Source organism: Oncorhynchus mykiss, chromosome 26 (assembly GCF_057628025.1).
Source record: "Oncorhynchus mykiss isolate SJ-2025 chromosome 26, ASM5762802v1, whole genome shotgun sequence".
NCBI classification, from domain to species: Eukaryota; Metazoa; Chordata; class Actinopteri; order Salmoniformes; family Salmonidae; genus Oncorhynchus; species Oncorhynchus mykiss.
Window position 1 is genome coordinate 51,085,001 of NC_143047.1, and position 15,512 is coordinate 51,100,512.

A 15,512-nucleotide genomic window follows, 5' to 3' on the forward strand; every position below is an offset into this window, starting at 1 on the left:
AGAGAAGTAGTTGGTGAACCAGGCGAGGCAGTCATTTGAGAAGCCAAGGCTATTGAGTCTGCCGATAAGAATGCTGTGATTGACAGAGTCGAAAACCTTGGCCAGGTCGATGAATACGGCTGCACAGTATTGTCTCTTATCGATGGTGGTTATGATATCGTTTAGGATCTTGAGCGTGTGGCTGAGGTGCACCCATGACCAGCTCTGAAACCAGATTGCATAGCAGAGAAGGTATGGTGAGATTCAAAATGGTCGGTAATCTGTTTGTTAACTTGGCTTTCGAAGTCCTTAGAAAGACAGGGTAGGATAGATATAGGTCTATAACAGTTTGGGTCTAGAGTGTTTCCCCCTTTGAAGAGGGGGATGACCGCGGCAGGTTTCCAATCTTTAGGAATCTCAGACGATACGAAAGAGAGGTTGAACAGGCTAGTAATAGGGGTTGCAACAATTGCGGTGGATCATTTTAGAAAGAGAGGGTCCAGATTGTCTAGCCCGGCTGATTTGTAGAGGTCCAGATTTTGCAGCTTTTTCAGAACATCGGCTATCTGGATTTGGGGGAAGGAGAAATGGGGAGGCTTGGGCAAGTTGCTGAGGGGGGCACAGGGCTGTTGACCGGGGTAGGGGTAGCCAGGTGGAAAGCATGGCCAACCGTAGAGAAATGCTTATTGAAATTCCCAGTTATATTATCTTATATATTATTATTATCCCAGTGTATTTATCGGTGGTGACAGTGTTTCCTAGCCTCAGTGCAGTGGGCAGCTGGGAGGAGGTGCTCTTATTCTCCATGGACTTTACAGTGTCCCAGAACGTTTTGTAGTTTGTGGTACAGGATGCAAATATCTGCTTGAAAAAAGCTAGCCTTTGCTTTCCTAACTGCCCGTGTATATTGGTTCCTGACTTCCCTGAAAAGTTGCATATCGCGGGGGCTGTTCGATGCTAATGCAGTACGCCACAGGATGTTTTTGTGCTGGTCGAGGGCAGTCGGGTCTGGGGAGAACCAAGGGCTATATCTGTTCCTGGTTCTAAATTTCTTGAATGGGGCATGCTTATTTAAGATGGTAAGGAAAGCACTTTTAATGAATAACCAGGCATCCTCTACTGACGGAATGAAGTCAATATCCTTCCAGGATACCCGGGCCAGGTCGATTTGAAAGGCCTGCTCCCTGAAGTGTTTTAGGGAGCGTTTGACAGTGATGAGGGCTGGTCGTTTGACCACAGATGCAGGCACTGAGGCAGTGATCTCTGAGATCCTGGTTGAAGACAGCAGAGGTGTATTTGGAGGGCAGGTTGGTTAGGATGACATCTATGAGGTTGCCCGTGTTTACGGATTTGGGGTTGTATCTGGTAGGTTAATTGATGCAATCTACTGCAGAGATAGCCTGTAACTCCACCCCCTTTGGCATTTCTATCTTGTCGGAAAATGTTATAGTTGGGGATGGAAATGTCAGGGTTTTTGGTGGCCTTCCTAAGCCAGGATTCAGACACAGCTAGGACATTCGCGTTGGCAGGGTGTGGTAAAGCAGTGAATAAAACAAACTTGAGGAAGCTTCTGATGTTAACATGCATGAAACCAAGGCTTTTACGGTTACAGAGGTCATCAACAGAGATAGCCCTGGGGAATGGGAGTGGAGCTAGGCACTGCAGGACCTGGATTCACCTCTACATCACCAGAGGAACAGAGGAGGAGTAGGATGAGGGTGCGGCTAAAGGCAATAAGAACTGGTTGTCTAGTACGTTCGGAACAGAGAGTTAAAGGAGCAGGTTTCTGGGCGGGGTAGAATAGATTCAAGGCATAAATGTACAGACAAGGGTATGGTAGGATGTGGATACAGTGGAGGTAAACCTAGGCATAGAGTGATGATGAGAGAGATATTGTCTCTAGAGACCCCTTTTAAACCAGGTGAGGTCACCGCATGTGTGGGAGGTGGAACAAAATGGTTAGCTGAGGCATATTGAGCAGGGCTGGAGGCTCTACAGTGAAATAAGACTGTAATCACTAACCAAAACAGCAATGGACAAGGCATATTTACAGGGAGAGGCTTGCGTAGCCGAGTGATCATGGGGTCTAGTGAGTAGCTAGGCGAGCTGGAGACATGGCGATTCAGACAGCTAGCGGGCCGGGGCTAGCAGACTCGCAGAAGTGCCTTATGGGGGATGTCGCAACGGAAGAGTCTGTTGTAGCCCCCTCGGGCGGTTACGTTGGCAGACCAGTCGTGACGGATCGGCAGGGCTCCGTGTAATAAAAGGGTCCAGGCCAATTGGCAAAATGGGTATTGTAGCCCAAGTGGCTGATGGACCTCTTCAGCTAACAGTCCGATATGCTCTAGATAGCTAGCGGGCCGGGGCTAGCAGATGGGCATTCAGGGGAAGTCGTGACGGAGGAGCCTGTTGAAAACCCCCTTGGCCGGCTTATGTCGGTAGACCAGTCATGAAGGATAATCGGGGCTCCGTGTAATAAAAGGGTCCAGGCCAATTGGCTAAATAGGTATTGTAGCCCAAGTGGCTGATGGACCTCTAGCACAGGCTAGCTCCAGGCTAATTGGTGCTTTCTTCGGGACAGAGACGTTAGCCAGGGGGTAGCAGCTAGCTAGCTGAGAAGGTTCAGAGCGGTAGGAATCAATATATGTGGGGAAAAAGAGTCCAGTATGCTCTGGGTTGAATCGCGCTGTGCAGACTGGCAGGAGTTGTCCGGGCTAAAGGTTAGCTTATGACCGCTAGCAGTGGCTAGCTGACTGCTAGCTTGTGTTGGGGGTTCCGGTTCTAAAGTAAAGAAAATAGCAGATCTATACCACATTGGGTGAGGCGCGTTGCAGGAGAGAATGTTGAAGTTGAGGTTTAAAAAATATTGTAAAAATAAATGTGAAGGAAATGCAAAGAAGAAAATATATATACACTGGACGCGACAAGACGAAGACAAAGATGCCTGACTGCTACGCCATCTTGGATATGATGATGAAATAATGATGATGATGAGGATGATGATTATAATAATGAAGAAGATTGATGATAATGATGTTTATAATAATGATGCTGATGGTGGTGTTTATAATAATGATGATGATGATGATGATGATGATGATACATTTGATTTTAAATGCTTTTAAATGTTAATAGAACCTTTATGATCAGAGGACAAAATAATGACACCCCTCTCCTCCTCTGTCAAAATAATGACACCCCTCTCCTCCTCTGTCAAAATAATGACACCCCTCTCCTCTGTCAAAATAATGACACCCCTCTCCTCCTCTGTCAAAATAATGACACCCCTCTCCTCCTCTGTCAAAATAATGACACCCCTCTCCTCTGTCAAAATAATGACACCCCTCTCCTCCTCTGTCAAAATAATGACACCCCTCTCCTCCTCTGTCAAAATAATGACACCCCTCTCCTCCTCTGTCAAAATAATGACACCCCTCTCCTCCTCTGTCAAAATAATGACACCCCTCTCCTCCTCTGTCAAAATAATGACACCCCTCTCCTCCTCTGTCAAAATAATGACACCCCTCTCCTCTGTCAAAATAATGACACCCCTCTCCTCCTCTGTCAAAATAATGACACCCCTCTCCCACAAATCCATCTCCCAGAATGCACCGACTTCTCTCCGCCAGTGGCGATGATGCTGATGATCTTCCTCTGTCTGGAGGCCTTCCTCTTCCTCACCTTCACCGTGGTGATGTTCGGAACGCAGATACACTCCATCTGCAACGACGAGACGGTGAGGCGCCAAGCTCTGTGGTCGTCACCACTTAAAGGAAGTCAAGGTTAACACATTATTACTGACACCGTGCCCAGCCTGCAGTGGTGGAAAAAGTTCTCAATTCTCATACTTGAGTAAAAGTAAAGATACTTTAATAGATAATGAATCAAGTAAAAGTGAAAGTCACCCAGTAAAATACTACTTGAGTAAAAGTCACCCAGTAAAATACTACTTGAGTGAAAGTCACCCAGTAAAATACTACTTGAGTAGAAGTCACCCAGGTAAAATACTACTTGAGTAAAAGTCACCCAGTAAAATACTACTTGAGTAAAAGTCACCCAGGTAAAATACTATTTGAGTAAGAGTCACCCAGTCAAATACTACTTGAGTAAAAGTCACCCAGTCAAATACTACTTGAGTAAAAGTCACCCAGTAAAATACTACTTGAGTAAAAGTCACCCAGGTAAAATACTACTTGAGTAAAAGTCACCCAGTAAAATACTACTTGAGTAAAAGTCACCCAGTAAAATACTACTTGAGTAAAAGCCACCCAGGTAAAATACTACTTGAGTAAAAGTCACCCAGTAAAATACTACTTGAGTAAAAGTCACCCAGTAAAATACTACTTGAGTAAACGTCACCCAGTCAAATACTACTTGAGTAAAAGTCACCCAGGTAAAATACTACTTGAGTAAAAGTCACCCAGTAAAATACTACTTGAGTAAAAGTCACCCAGGTAAAATACTACTTGAGTAAAAGTCACCCAGTAAAATACTACTTGAGTAAAAGTCACCCAGTAAAATACTACTTGAGTAAACGTCACCCAGTCAAATACTACTTGAGTAAAAGTCACCCAGGTAAAATACTACTTGAGTAAAAGTCACCCAGTAAAATACTACTTGAGTAAAAGTCACCCAGGTAAAATACTACTTGAGTAAAAGTCACCCAGTAAAATACTACTTGAGTAAAAGTCACCCAGTAAAATACTACTTGAGTAAACGTCACCCAGTCAAATACTACTTGAGTAAAAGTCACCCAGGTAAAATACTACTTGAGTAAAAGTCACCCAGTAAAATACTACTTGAGTAAAAGTCACCCAGTAAAATACTACTTGAGTAAAAGTCACCCAGGTAAAATACTACTTGAGTAAAAGTCACCCAGTCAAATACTACTTGAGTAAAAGTCACCCAGGTAAAATACTACTTGAGTAAAAGTCACCCAGTAAAATACTACTTGAGTAAAAGTCACCCAGTAAAATACTACTTGAGTAAACGTCACCCAGTCAAATACTACTTGAGTAAAAGTCACCCAGTAAAATACTACTTGAGTAAACGTCACCCAGTCAAATACTACTTGAGTAAAAGTCACCCAGGTAAAATACTACTTGAGTAAAAGTCACCCAGTAAAATACTACTTGAGTAAAAGTCACCCAGTAAAATACTACTTGAGTAAAAGTCACCCAGGTAAAATACTACTTGAGTAAAAGTCACCCAGTCAAATACTACTTGAGTAAAAGTCACCTGGTAAAATACTACTTCAGTGAAAGTCACCCAGTAAAATACTACTTGAGTAAAAGTCACCCAGGTAAAATACTACTTGAGTAAAAGTCACCCAGTAAAATACTACTTGAGTAAAAGTCACCCAGTAAAATACTACTTGAGTAAACGTCACCCAGTCAAATACTACTTGAGTAAAAGTCACCCAGGTAAAATACTACTTGAGTAAAAGTCACCCAGTAAAATACTACTTGAGTAAAAGTCACCCAGGTAAAATACTACTTGAGTAAAAGTCACCCAGTAAAATACTACTTGAGTAAAAGTCACCCAGTAAAATACTACTTGAGTAAACGTCACCCAGTCAAATACTACTTGAGTAAAAGTCACCCAGGTAAAATACTACTTGAGTAAAAGTCACCCAGTAAAATACTACTTGAGTAAAAGTCACCCAGTAAAATACTACTTGAGTGAAAGTATTTGGTTTTAAATGTACGTATCGAAAGTAAATGTACAAGTACAGTTGAAGTCGGAAGTTTACATACACTTAGGTTGGACTCATTAAATCTCGTTTTTCAACCACTCCACAAATTTCTTGTTAACAAACTATAGTTTTGGCACGTCGGTTAGGGCATCTACTTTGTGCATAACACAAGTAATTTTTCCAACAATTATTTACAGATGATTTCACTTATAATTCACTGTATCACAATTCCAGTGGGTCAGAAGTTTACATACACTAAGTTGACTGTGCCTTTAAACAGCTTGGAAAATTCCAGAAAATGGTGTCATGGCTTTAGAAGCTTCTGATAGGCTAATTGACATCATTTGAATCAATTGGAGGTGTACCTATGGATGTATTTCAAGGCCTACCTTCAAACTCAATGCCTCTTTGTTTGACATCATGGGAAAATCAAAAGAAATCAGCCAAGACCTCTGGTTCATCCTTGGGAGCATTTTCCAAACGCCTGAAGATCCACGTTCATCTGTACAAACAATAGTACGCAAGTATAAACACCATGGGACCAAGCAGCCGTCATACCGCTCAGGAAGGAGATGCGTTCTGTCTCTTAGAGATGAACGTACTTTGGTGCTAAAAGTACAAATCAATCCCAGAACAACAGCAACGGACCTTGTGAAGATGCTGGAGGAAACCGGTACAAAAGTATCGATATCCACAGTAAAACGAGTCCTACATCGACATACCCTGAAAGGCCGCTCAGCAAGGAAGAAGCCACTGCTCCAAAACCGCCATTAAAAAGACAGACTACGGTTTGTAACTGCACATGGGGACAAAGATCGTACTTTTTGGAGAAATGTCCTCTGGTCTGATGAAACAAAAATAGAACTGTTTGGTCATAATGACCATTGTCGTGTTTGGAGGAAAAAGGGGGAGGCTTGCGAGCCGAAGAACACCATCCCAACCGTGAAGCACGGGGGTGGCAGCATCATGTTGTGGGGGTGCTTTGCTGCAGGAGGAACTGAAGCACTTGGCATCATGAGGTTGGAAAATGATGTGGATATATTGAAGCACCATCTCAAGACATCTCAAGACATCAGTCAGGAAGTTGAAGCTTGGTCGTTAATGGGTCTTGCAATGACCCCAATCATACTTCCAAAGTTGTGGAAAAATAGCTTAAGGACAACAAAGTCAAGGTATTGGAGTGGCCATCACAAAGCCCTGACCTCAATCCTATAGAACATTTGTGGGCAGAACTGAAAAAGCGTGTGTGAGCAAGGAGGCCTACAAACCTGACTCAGTTACACCAGCTCTGTCAGGAGGAATGGGCCAAAATTCACCCAACTTATTGTGTGAAGCTTGTGGAAGGCAACCCGAAACGTTTGACCCAAGTTACACCATTTAAAGGCAATGCTACCAAATACTAATTGAGTGTATCTAAACATCTGACCCATTGGGAATGTGATGAAAGAAATAAAAGCTGAAATAAATAATTCTCTCTACTATTATTCTGACATTTCACATTCTTAAAATAAAATGGTGATCCTAACTGACCTAAGACAGGGAATTTTTACTAAGATCAAATGTTTAAAGTTTAAATATATTTGGCTAAGGTGTATGGAAACTTCCCACTTCAACTGTCAGTTCTTTCCTCCACTGGTTTACAGGAACAGTGAACCTCGGTCATTGAATGGTTCACTGCCTGTTTCCCTGGGTTTACTTTCTGTTGCTTTTGAAAATCAGGTGATTAAATGAAGGTGTATTATGCTGAAGGATTTAGGATTGACCCCTGACCTTCAGAGTTCACAACCTTACCCTAGTTATGGGGAATGACCTCAATCCAATCTGACTTTATTTTAACCCAACTAGAAGCTCTCTGTGACTGTAACCAAGTCTATACGGGTATATATAGGCTTCTGTCTGCAGCTTCTCCTGGCAGATAGCTGTGGTAGTAACTACTGACTATCACAGATCACCTCAAAGTAACTGGTCCCTCAGTCTAGTAATAATAACAGTTGGGTTAGTAACTGGTCCCTCAGTCTAGTAATAATAACAGTTGGGTTAGTAACTGGTCCCTCAGTCTAGTAATAATACCAGTTGGGTTAGTAACTGGTCCCTCAGTCTAGTAATAATACCAGTTGGGTTAGTAACTGGTCCCTCAGCCTAGTAATAATACCAGTTGGGTTAGTAACTGGTCCCTCAGTCTAGTAATAATACCAGTTGGGTTAGTAACTGGTCCCTCAGTCTAGTAATAATACCAGTTGGGTTAGTAACTGGTCCCTCAGTCTAGTAATAATGACAGTTGGGTTAGTAACTGGTCCCTCAGTCTAGTAATAATACCAGTTGGTTTAGTAACTGGTCCCTCAGCCTAGTAATAATGACAGTTGGGTTAGTAACTGGTCCCTCAGCCTAGTAATAATACCAGTTGGGTTAGTAACTGGTCCCTCAGCCTAGTAATAATACCAGTTGGGTTAGTAACTGGTCCCTCAGTCTAGTAATAATACCAGTTGGGTTAGTAACTGGTCCCTCAGCCTAGTAATAATACCAGTTGGGTTAGTAACTGGTCCCTCAGTCTAGTAATAATACCAGTTGGGTTAGTAACTGGTCCCTCAGTCTAGTAATAATACCAGTTGGGTTAGTAACTGGTCCCTCAGTCTAGTAATAATACCAGTTGGGTTAGTAACTGGTCCCTCAGTCTAGTAATAATACCAGTTGGGTTAGTAACTGGTCCCTCAGTCTAGTAATAATGACAGTTGGGTTAGTAACTGGTCCCTCAGTCTAGTAATAATACCAGTTGGGTTAGTAACTGGTCCCTCAGCCTAGTAATAATGACAGTTGGGTTAGTAACTGGTCCCTCAGTCTAGTAATAATACCAGTTGGTTTAGTAACTGGTCCCTCAGCCTAGTAATAATGACAGTTGGGTTAGTAACTGGTCCCTCAGCCTAGTAATAATACCAGTTGGGTTAGTAACTGGTCCCTCAGCCTAGTAATAATACCAGTTGGGTTAGTAACTGGTCCCTCAGTCTAGTAATAATACCAGTTGGGTTAGTAACTGGTCCCTCAGCCTAGTAATAATACCAGTTGGGTTAGTAACTGGTCCCTCAGTCTAGTAATAATACCAGTTGGGTTAGTAACTGGTCCCTCAGCCTAGTAATAATGACAGTTGGGTTAGTAACAGAGTAGCTGGTGTCTCTCCTCTCCAGGTTCATCTCATCTCCTAGTCTGACTGGACTACAGATCATTCTGGTCCAACTCCTTCAGTTTCCCCTGATATCCATGAACAAATAGGACAAAATGTCTGTCCTGAATCGACCTAGTTGAGGCAGCAGTAGCACGGTTTCATTAAAATAGTATGTTGACTAAAGTGTCTGTCTGTCGGTCTGTGTCTGTCTGTCGGTCTGTGTCTGTCTGTCTGTCTGTCTGTCTGTCTGTCGGTCTGTGTCTGTCTGTCTGTCGGTCTGTGTCTGTCTGTCGGTCTGTGTCTGTCTGTCTGTCGGTCTGTGTCTGTCTGTCGGTCTGTGTCTGTCTGTCTGTCTGTCTGTCTGTCTGTCGGTCTGTGTCTGTCTGTGTCGGTCTGTCTGTCGGTCTGTGTCTGTCTGTCTGTCGGTCTGTGTGTCTGTCTGTCGGTCTGTGTCTGTCTGTCTGTGTCTGTCTGTCGGTCTGTGTCTGTCTGTCTGTTGGTCTGTGTCTGTCTGTCTGTCGGTCTGTGTCTGTCTGTCTGTCGGTCTGTGTCTGTCTGTCGGTCTGTGTCTGTCTGTCGGTCTGTGTCTGTCTGTCGGTCTGTCGGTCTGTGCCTGTCTGTCGGTCTGTCTCTGTCTGTCTGTCGGTCTGTGTCTGTCTGTCGGTCTGTGTCTGTCTGTCGGTCTGTCTGTCTGTCTGTCGGTCTGTGTGTCTGTCGGTCTCTGTCTTTCTGTCGGTCTGTCTCTGTCTGTCTGTCGGTCTGTGCCTGTCTGTCGGTCTGTCTCTGTCTGTCTGTCGGTCTGTGTCTGTCTATCGGTCTGTGTCTGTCTGTCGGTCTGTCTGTCTGTCGGTCTGTGTCTGTCTGTCGGTCTGTGTCTGTCTGTCGGTCTGTGTCTGTCTGTCGGTCTGTGTCTGTCTGTCGGTCTGTGTCTGTCTGTCGGTCTGTGTCTGTCTGTCTGTCTGTTGTCTGTCTGTTGTCTGTCTCTCTGTCTGTGTCTGTGTGTCTGTCTGTCTGTCGGTCTGTGTTTGTCTGTCTGTCGGTCTGTGTCTGTTTCATCTCCCAGGAGATTGAGCGTCTGAAGAATGAGAAGCCGACGTGGGAGCGGCGTGTGCGCTGGGAGGGGATGAAGGCCGTGTTTGGAGGCCCACCCTCCTTCCTCTGGTTCAACCCATTCACCGGCCTGCGTCTGCGGCGCCTACTGATGACACGTACTACACGCCGTAGTGGCGTGGAGTTCTCTGTCTGAGGGCTGAGCAGCCAAATACAGCTCTTCCCCGTCTGGTACCCCGGACCTCTCTGGACCGTCTGATACCCCCGGACCTCTCTGGACCGTCTGATACCCCCGGACCTCTCTGGACCGTCTGGTACCCCCGGACCTCTCTTGACCGTCTGGTACCCCCGGACCTCTCTGGACCGTCTGGTACCCCCGGACCTCTCTGGACCGTATGATACCCCCGGACCTCTCTGGACCGTATGATACCCTCGGACCTCTCTGGACCGTCTGATACCCCCGGATCTCTCTGGACCGTCTGATACCCCCAGACCTCTCTGGACCGTTGAACACACATTGGACTTTATCTGGGTCTGTCCTCCACACAGCGAGACTAGGGCTTTATCTGGGTCAGTCTGTCCACACAGCGAGACTAGGGCTTTATCTGGGTCAGTCTGTCCACACAGCGAGACTAGGGCTTTATCTGGGTCAGTCTGTCCACACAGCGAGACTAGGGCTTTATCTGGGTCAGTCTGTCCACACAGAGAGACTAGGGCTTTATCTGGGTCTGGGTCTGTCCTCCACACAGAGAGACTAGGGCTTTATCTGGGTCTGTATCTGGGTCTGTTCTCTACACAGAGAGACTGGGGCTGAATATGGGTCTGTTTCTGGGTCTGTTCTCTACACAGAGAGACTGGGGCTGAATATGGGTCTGTATCTGGGTCTGTTCTCTACACAGAGAGACTAGGGCTGAATATGGGTCTGTTTCTGTGTCTGTTCTCTACACAGAGAGACTAGGGCTGAATATGGGACTGTATCTGGGTCAGTCTGTCCACACAGAGAGACTGGGGCTGAATCTCAAGCTGAACCCTTGGCCGCTAATCCCTTTGTGTTTGATAGTGATCACTCAACTGCCACTGTTCTGGGACAGGGAGAGACCAGCCTGCCCTCCTCTGCTGTGAGCCCCATTCAGCCAGCCAGCCAGTCAATCAGCCAGCCAGCCAGTCGGTCAGCCAGTCAGCCAGTCAGCCAGTCAGCCAGTCAAGCCAGTCAAGCCAGTCAGTCAGTCAGCCAGTCAGCCAGTCGAGCCAGTCAGCCAGTCAAGCCAGTCAGCCAGCCAGTCAGTCAGCCAGCCAGTCAGCCAGCCAGCCAGTCAATCAGCCAGCCAGTCAGTCAGTCAACCAGTCAGTCAGTCAAGCCAGTCAGCCAGCCAGTCAGCCAGTCAGCCAGTCAGTCAGCCAGTCAGTCAGTCAAGCCAGTCAATCAGCCAGTCAGTCAATCAGCCAGCCAGCCAGTCAATCAGTCAGTCAGTCAGTCAGTCAAGCCAGCCAGCCAGTCAGTCAATCAGCCAGCCAGTCAATCAGTCAGTCAGTCAGCCAGCCAGCCAGTCAGTCAGTCAATCAGTCAGCCGGTCAATCAGTCAACCAGCCAGTCGGTCAGCCAGTCAGTTAGCCAGTCAGTCAGCCAGTCAGTCAGTCAAGCCAGTCAGCCAGCCAGTCAGTCAGTCAGTCAAGCCAGCCAGTCAGCCAGCCAGCCAGTCAGTCAGTCAGTCAGTCAGTCAAGCCAGTCAGCCAGCCAGTCAGTCAGTCAGTCAGCCAGTCAAGCCAGTCAGTCAAGCCAGTCAGTCAAGCCAGTCAGTCAAGCCAGCCAGCCAGCCAGTCAGCCAGTCAAGCCAGCCAGCCAGTCAGTCACTCAGCCAGTCAGCCAGCCAGTCAGTCAGCCAGTCTGTCAGTCAGCCAGCCAGTCAGCCAGCCAGTCAGCCAGTCAGTCAGCCAGCCAGTCAGTCAGTCAGCCAGTCAGCCAGCCAGTCAGCCAGCCAGTCAGTCAGTCAGCCAGCCAGTTTGCTTTTTTTAAGGAGCTCCTCTTCTGTCTTTTTGATGAAGAACCTGCTGTATGGAACTGTAGAGGTGTCACTCACAATCATTGTTCTGCTCTGAAGACACTGAGTTGTGATTGGACGTTAAACAGGATTTGTCTTGGGCACCCAATGGACAGACGGGACAGGAGTGAAATTATGTTCTGAGTCAGCCAGTCTACACTCCAGGACTTGAACACTTCAGGCACTGAGGACAAACCGGTGACAGTGATGAAGACTGTTGAGCTCGTGTGGTTCTGTGACGCTTCTCAAGAAGCCTGATCATCATCATTAAACATCCTGATCCTCCCTGTCTCTGGTCACAACCCAAGTGTCCTGACATCATTAAACATCCTGATCCTCCCTGCCTCTGGCCACAACCCAAGTGTCCTGACATCATTACACATCCTGATCCTCCCTGTCTCTGGCCACAACCCAAGTGTCCTGACATCATTAAACATCCTGATCCTCCCTGCCTCTGGTCACAGCCCAAGTGTCCTGACATCATTAAACATCCTGATCCTCCCTGCCTCTGGCCACAACCCAAGTGTCCTGACATTAAACATCCTGATCCTCCCTGTCTCTGGCCGCAACCCAAGTGTCCTGACATCATTAAACATCCTGATCCTCCCTGCCTCTGGCCACAACCCAAGTGTCCTGACATCATTAAACATCCTGATCCTCCCTGCCTCTGGTCACAACCCAAGTGTCCTGACATTAAACATCCTGATCCTCCCTGCCTCTGGCCACAACCCAAGTGTCCTGACATTAAACATCCTGATCCTCCCTGCCTCTGGCCACAACCCAAGTGTCCTGACATCATTAAACATCCTGATCCTCCCTGCCTCTGGTCACAACCCAAGTGTCCTGACATCATTAAACATCCTGATCCTCCCTGCCTCTGGCCGCAACCCAAGTGTCCTGACATCATTAAACATCCTGATCCTCCCTGCCTCTGGCCACAACCCAAGTGTCCTGACATCATTAAACATCCTGATCCTCCCTGCCTCTGGCCACAACCCAAGTGTCCTGACATTTACCAGTGTTTCCCAAGTCCCCCCTCCTTTACCAGTGTTTCCCAAGTCCCCCCCTTTACCAGTGTTTCCCAAGTCCTCCCCTTTACCAGTGTTTCCCAAGTCCCCCCCTTTACCAGTGTTTCCCAAGTCCCCCCCTTTACCAGTGTTTCCCAAGTCCCCCCCTTTACCAGTGTTTCCCAAGTCCCCCCCTTTACCAGTGTTTCCCAAGTCCCCCCCTTTACCAGTGTTTCCCAAGTCCCCCCCTTTACCAGTGTTTCCCAAGTCCCCCCTTTACCAGTGTTTCCCAAGTCCCCCCCTTTACCAGTGTTTCCCAAGTCCCCCCCTTTACCAGTGTTTCCCAAGTCCCCCCCTTTACCAGTGTTTCCCAAGTCCCCCCCTTTACCAGTGTTTCCCAAGTCCCCCCCCCTTTACCAGTGTTTCCCAAGTCCTCCCCTTTACCAGTGTTTCCCAAGTCCCCCCCTTTACCAGTGTTTCCCAAGTCCCCCCCTTTACCAGTGTTTCCCAGACCCCAACTCCCCCCCCTTTACCAGTGTTTCCCAAGTCCCCCCCTTTACCAGTGTTTCCCAAGTCCCCCCTCCTTTACCAGTGTTTCCCAAGTCCCCCCCTTTACCAGTGTTTCCCAAGTCCTCCCCTTTACCAGTGTTTCCCAAGTCCCCCCCTTTACCAGTGTTTCCCAAGTCCCCCCATTTACCAGTGTTTCCCAAGTCCCCCCCTTTACCAGTGTTTCCCAAGTCCCCCCCTTTACCAGTGTTTCCCAAGTCCTCCCCTTTACCAGTGTTTCCCAAGTCCCCCCCTTTACCAGTGTTTCCCAAGTCCCCCCCTTTACCAGTGTTTCCCAAGTCCCCCCCTTTACCAGTGTTTCCCAAGTCCCCCCCTTTACCAGTGTTTCCCAAGTCCCCCCCCTTTACCAGTGTTTCCCAAGTCCTCCCCTTTACCAGTGTTTCCCAAGTCCCCCCCTTTACCAGTGTTTCCCAAGTCCCCCCCTTTACCAGTGTTTCCCAAGTCCCCCCCTTTACCAGTGTTTGCCAGACCCCAACTCCCCCCCCTTTACCAGTGTTTCCCAAGTCCTCCCCTTTACCAGTGTTTCCCAAGTCCCCCCCTTTACCAGTGTTTCCCAAGTCCCCCCCTTTACCAGTGTTTCCCAAGTCCCCCCCTTTACCAGTGTTTCCCAAGTCCCCCCTTTACCAGTGTTTCCCAAGTCCCCCCCTTTACCAGTGTTTCCCAAGTCCCCCCCTTTACCAGTGTTTCCCAAGTCCCCCCCTTTACCAGTGTTTCCCAAGTCCCCCCCTTTACCAGTGTTTCCCAAGTCCCCCCCTTTACCAGTGTTTCCCAAGTCCCCCCCTTTACCAGTGTTTCCCAAGTCCCCCCCTTTACCAGTGTTTCCCAAGTCCCCCCCTTTACCAGTGTTTCCCAAGTCCCCCCCTTTACCAGTGTTTCCCAAGTCCCCCCTTTACCAGTGTTTCCCAAGTCCCTGCCTTTACCAGTGTTTCCCAGCCCCCCCTTTACCAGTGTTTCCCAAGTCCCCCCCTTTACCAGTGTTTCCCAAGTCCCCCCCTTTACCAGTGTTTCCCAAGTCCCCCCCTTTACCAGTGTTTCCCAAGTCCCCCGAGTCCTGTCCCCCCCTTTACCAATGTTTCCCAGACCCCAAGTCCTGTCCCCCCCCTTTACCAATGTTTCCCAGACCCCAAGTCCTGTCCCCCCCTTTACCAATGTTTCCCAGACCCCATGTCCTGTCCCCCCCTTTACCAATGTTTCCCAGACCCCTGTCCTGTCTGTTTCCCAGACCCCAAGTCCTGCCCCCCCCCTTTACCAATGTTTCCCAGACCCCTGTCCTGTCCCCCCCCCCCTTTACCAGTGATTCCCAGACCCCAAGTCCTGCCCCCCCCCCTTTACCAATGTTTCCCAGACCCCAAGTCCTGTCCCCCCCTTTACCAATGTTTCCCAGACCCCAAGTCCTGTCCCCCCCTTTACCAATGTTTCCCAGACCCCAAGTCCTGTCCCCCCCTTTACCAATGCTTCCCATACTTGGAGCTTTGGGTTTGTCCCAACTGGCACCCTATTCCCTATATAGTGCACTACTTTTGACCAGAGCCATAGGGAGTGCATTATTTAGGGAATAGGCAGCTAGTTGGAACACACAGCCTTTAATACAAACTTCATTGGTGAAGCAATGGGTCGGTCAACCAACAGGAAGCTTGTAGTGACAGTCTTTTTTACAACTGATGAAGGCTAATTCAGTCCACCATTTTGTTTCCCCTCAGCCCTCCTGACCTCCCTCATGATGAAGGCTAATTCAGTCCACCATTTTGTTCCCCCTCAGCCCTCCTGACCTCCCTCATGATGAAGGCTAATTTAGTCCACCATTTTGTTTCCCCTCAGCCCTCCTGACCTCCCTCATGATGAAGGCTAATTCAGTCCACCATTTTGTTCCCCCTCAGCCCTCCTGACCTCCCTCATGATGAAGGCTTTTTAGTCCACCATTTTGTTCTCCCTCAGCCCTCCTGACTTCCCTCATGATGAAGGCTAATTCAGTCCACCATTTTGTTCCCCCTCAGCCCTCCTGACCTCCCTCATGATGA

The 15,512-nt window shown here is 47.6% G+C and overlaps 1 protein-coding gene and 1 long non-coding RNA gene across 5 annotated transcripts in view; one reads left to right on the plus strand and one right to left on the minus strand.

The window, feature by feature from the left end:
• Nucleotides 1-12,180, plus strand: part of zdhhc7 (zDHHC palmitoyltransferase 7) — a 34,984-nt gene extending 22,804 nt beyond the window's left edge. For 2 of the 4 annotated variants that reach the window (XM_090222031.1, XM_090222032.1), the window contains exons 6-7: nucleotides 3,585-3,715; nucleotides 9,895-12,180. In XM_090222031.1, the coding sequence (XP_090078157.1) occupies nucleotides 3,585-3,715; nucleotides 9,895-10,077 (314 nt within the window). In that variant the 3' untranslated portion in view covers nucleotides 10,078-12,180. The remainder of the gene's footprint in view (nucleotides 1-3,584; nucleotides 3,716-9,894) is intronic. The other 2 variants (XM_090222033.1, XM_090222034.1) reach the window with 2 other exon arrangements.
• Nucleotides 12,181-15,167: 2,987 nt separating this feature from the next.
• On the minus strand, nucleotides 15,168-15,400 carry LOC149971503 (uncharacterized). Its single transcript, XR_016492204.1, has 2 exons — nucleotides 15,323-15,400; nucleotides 15,168-15,263 (listed from the first exon to the last, which is right to left on the minus strand). It is a non-coding gene; the product is annotated as an uncharacterized LOC149971503 (long non-coding RNA).
• Between the last annotated feature and the right edge of the window lie 112 nt (nucleotides 15,401-15,512).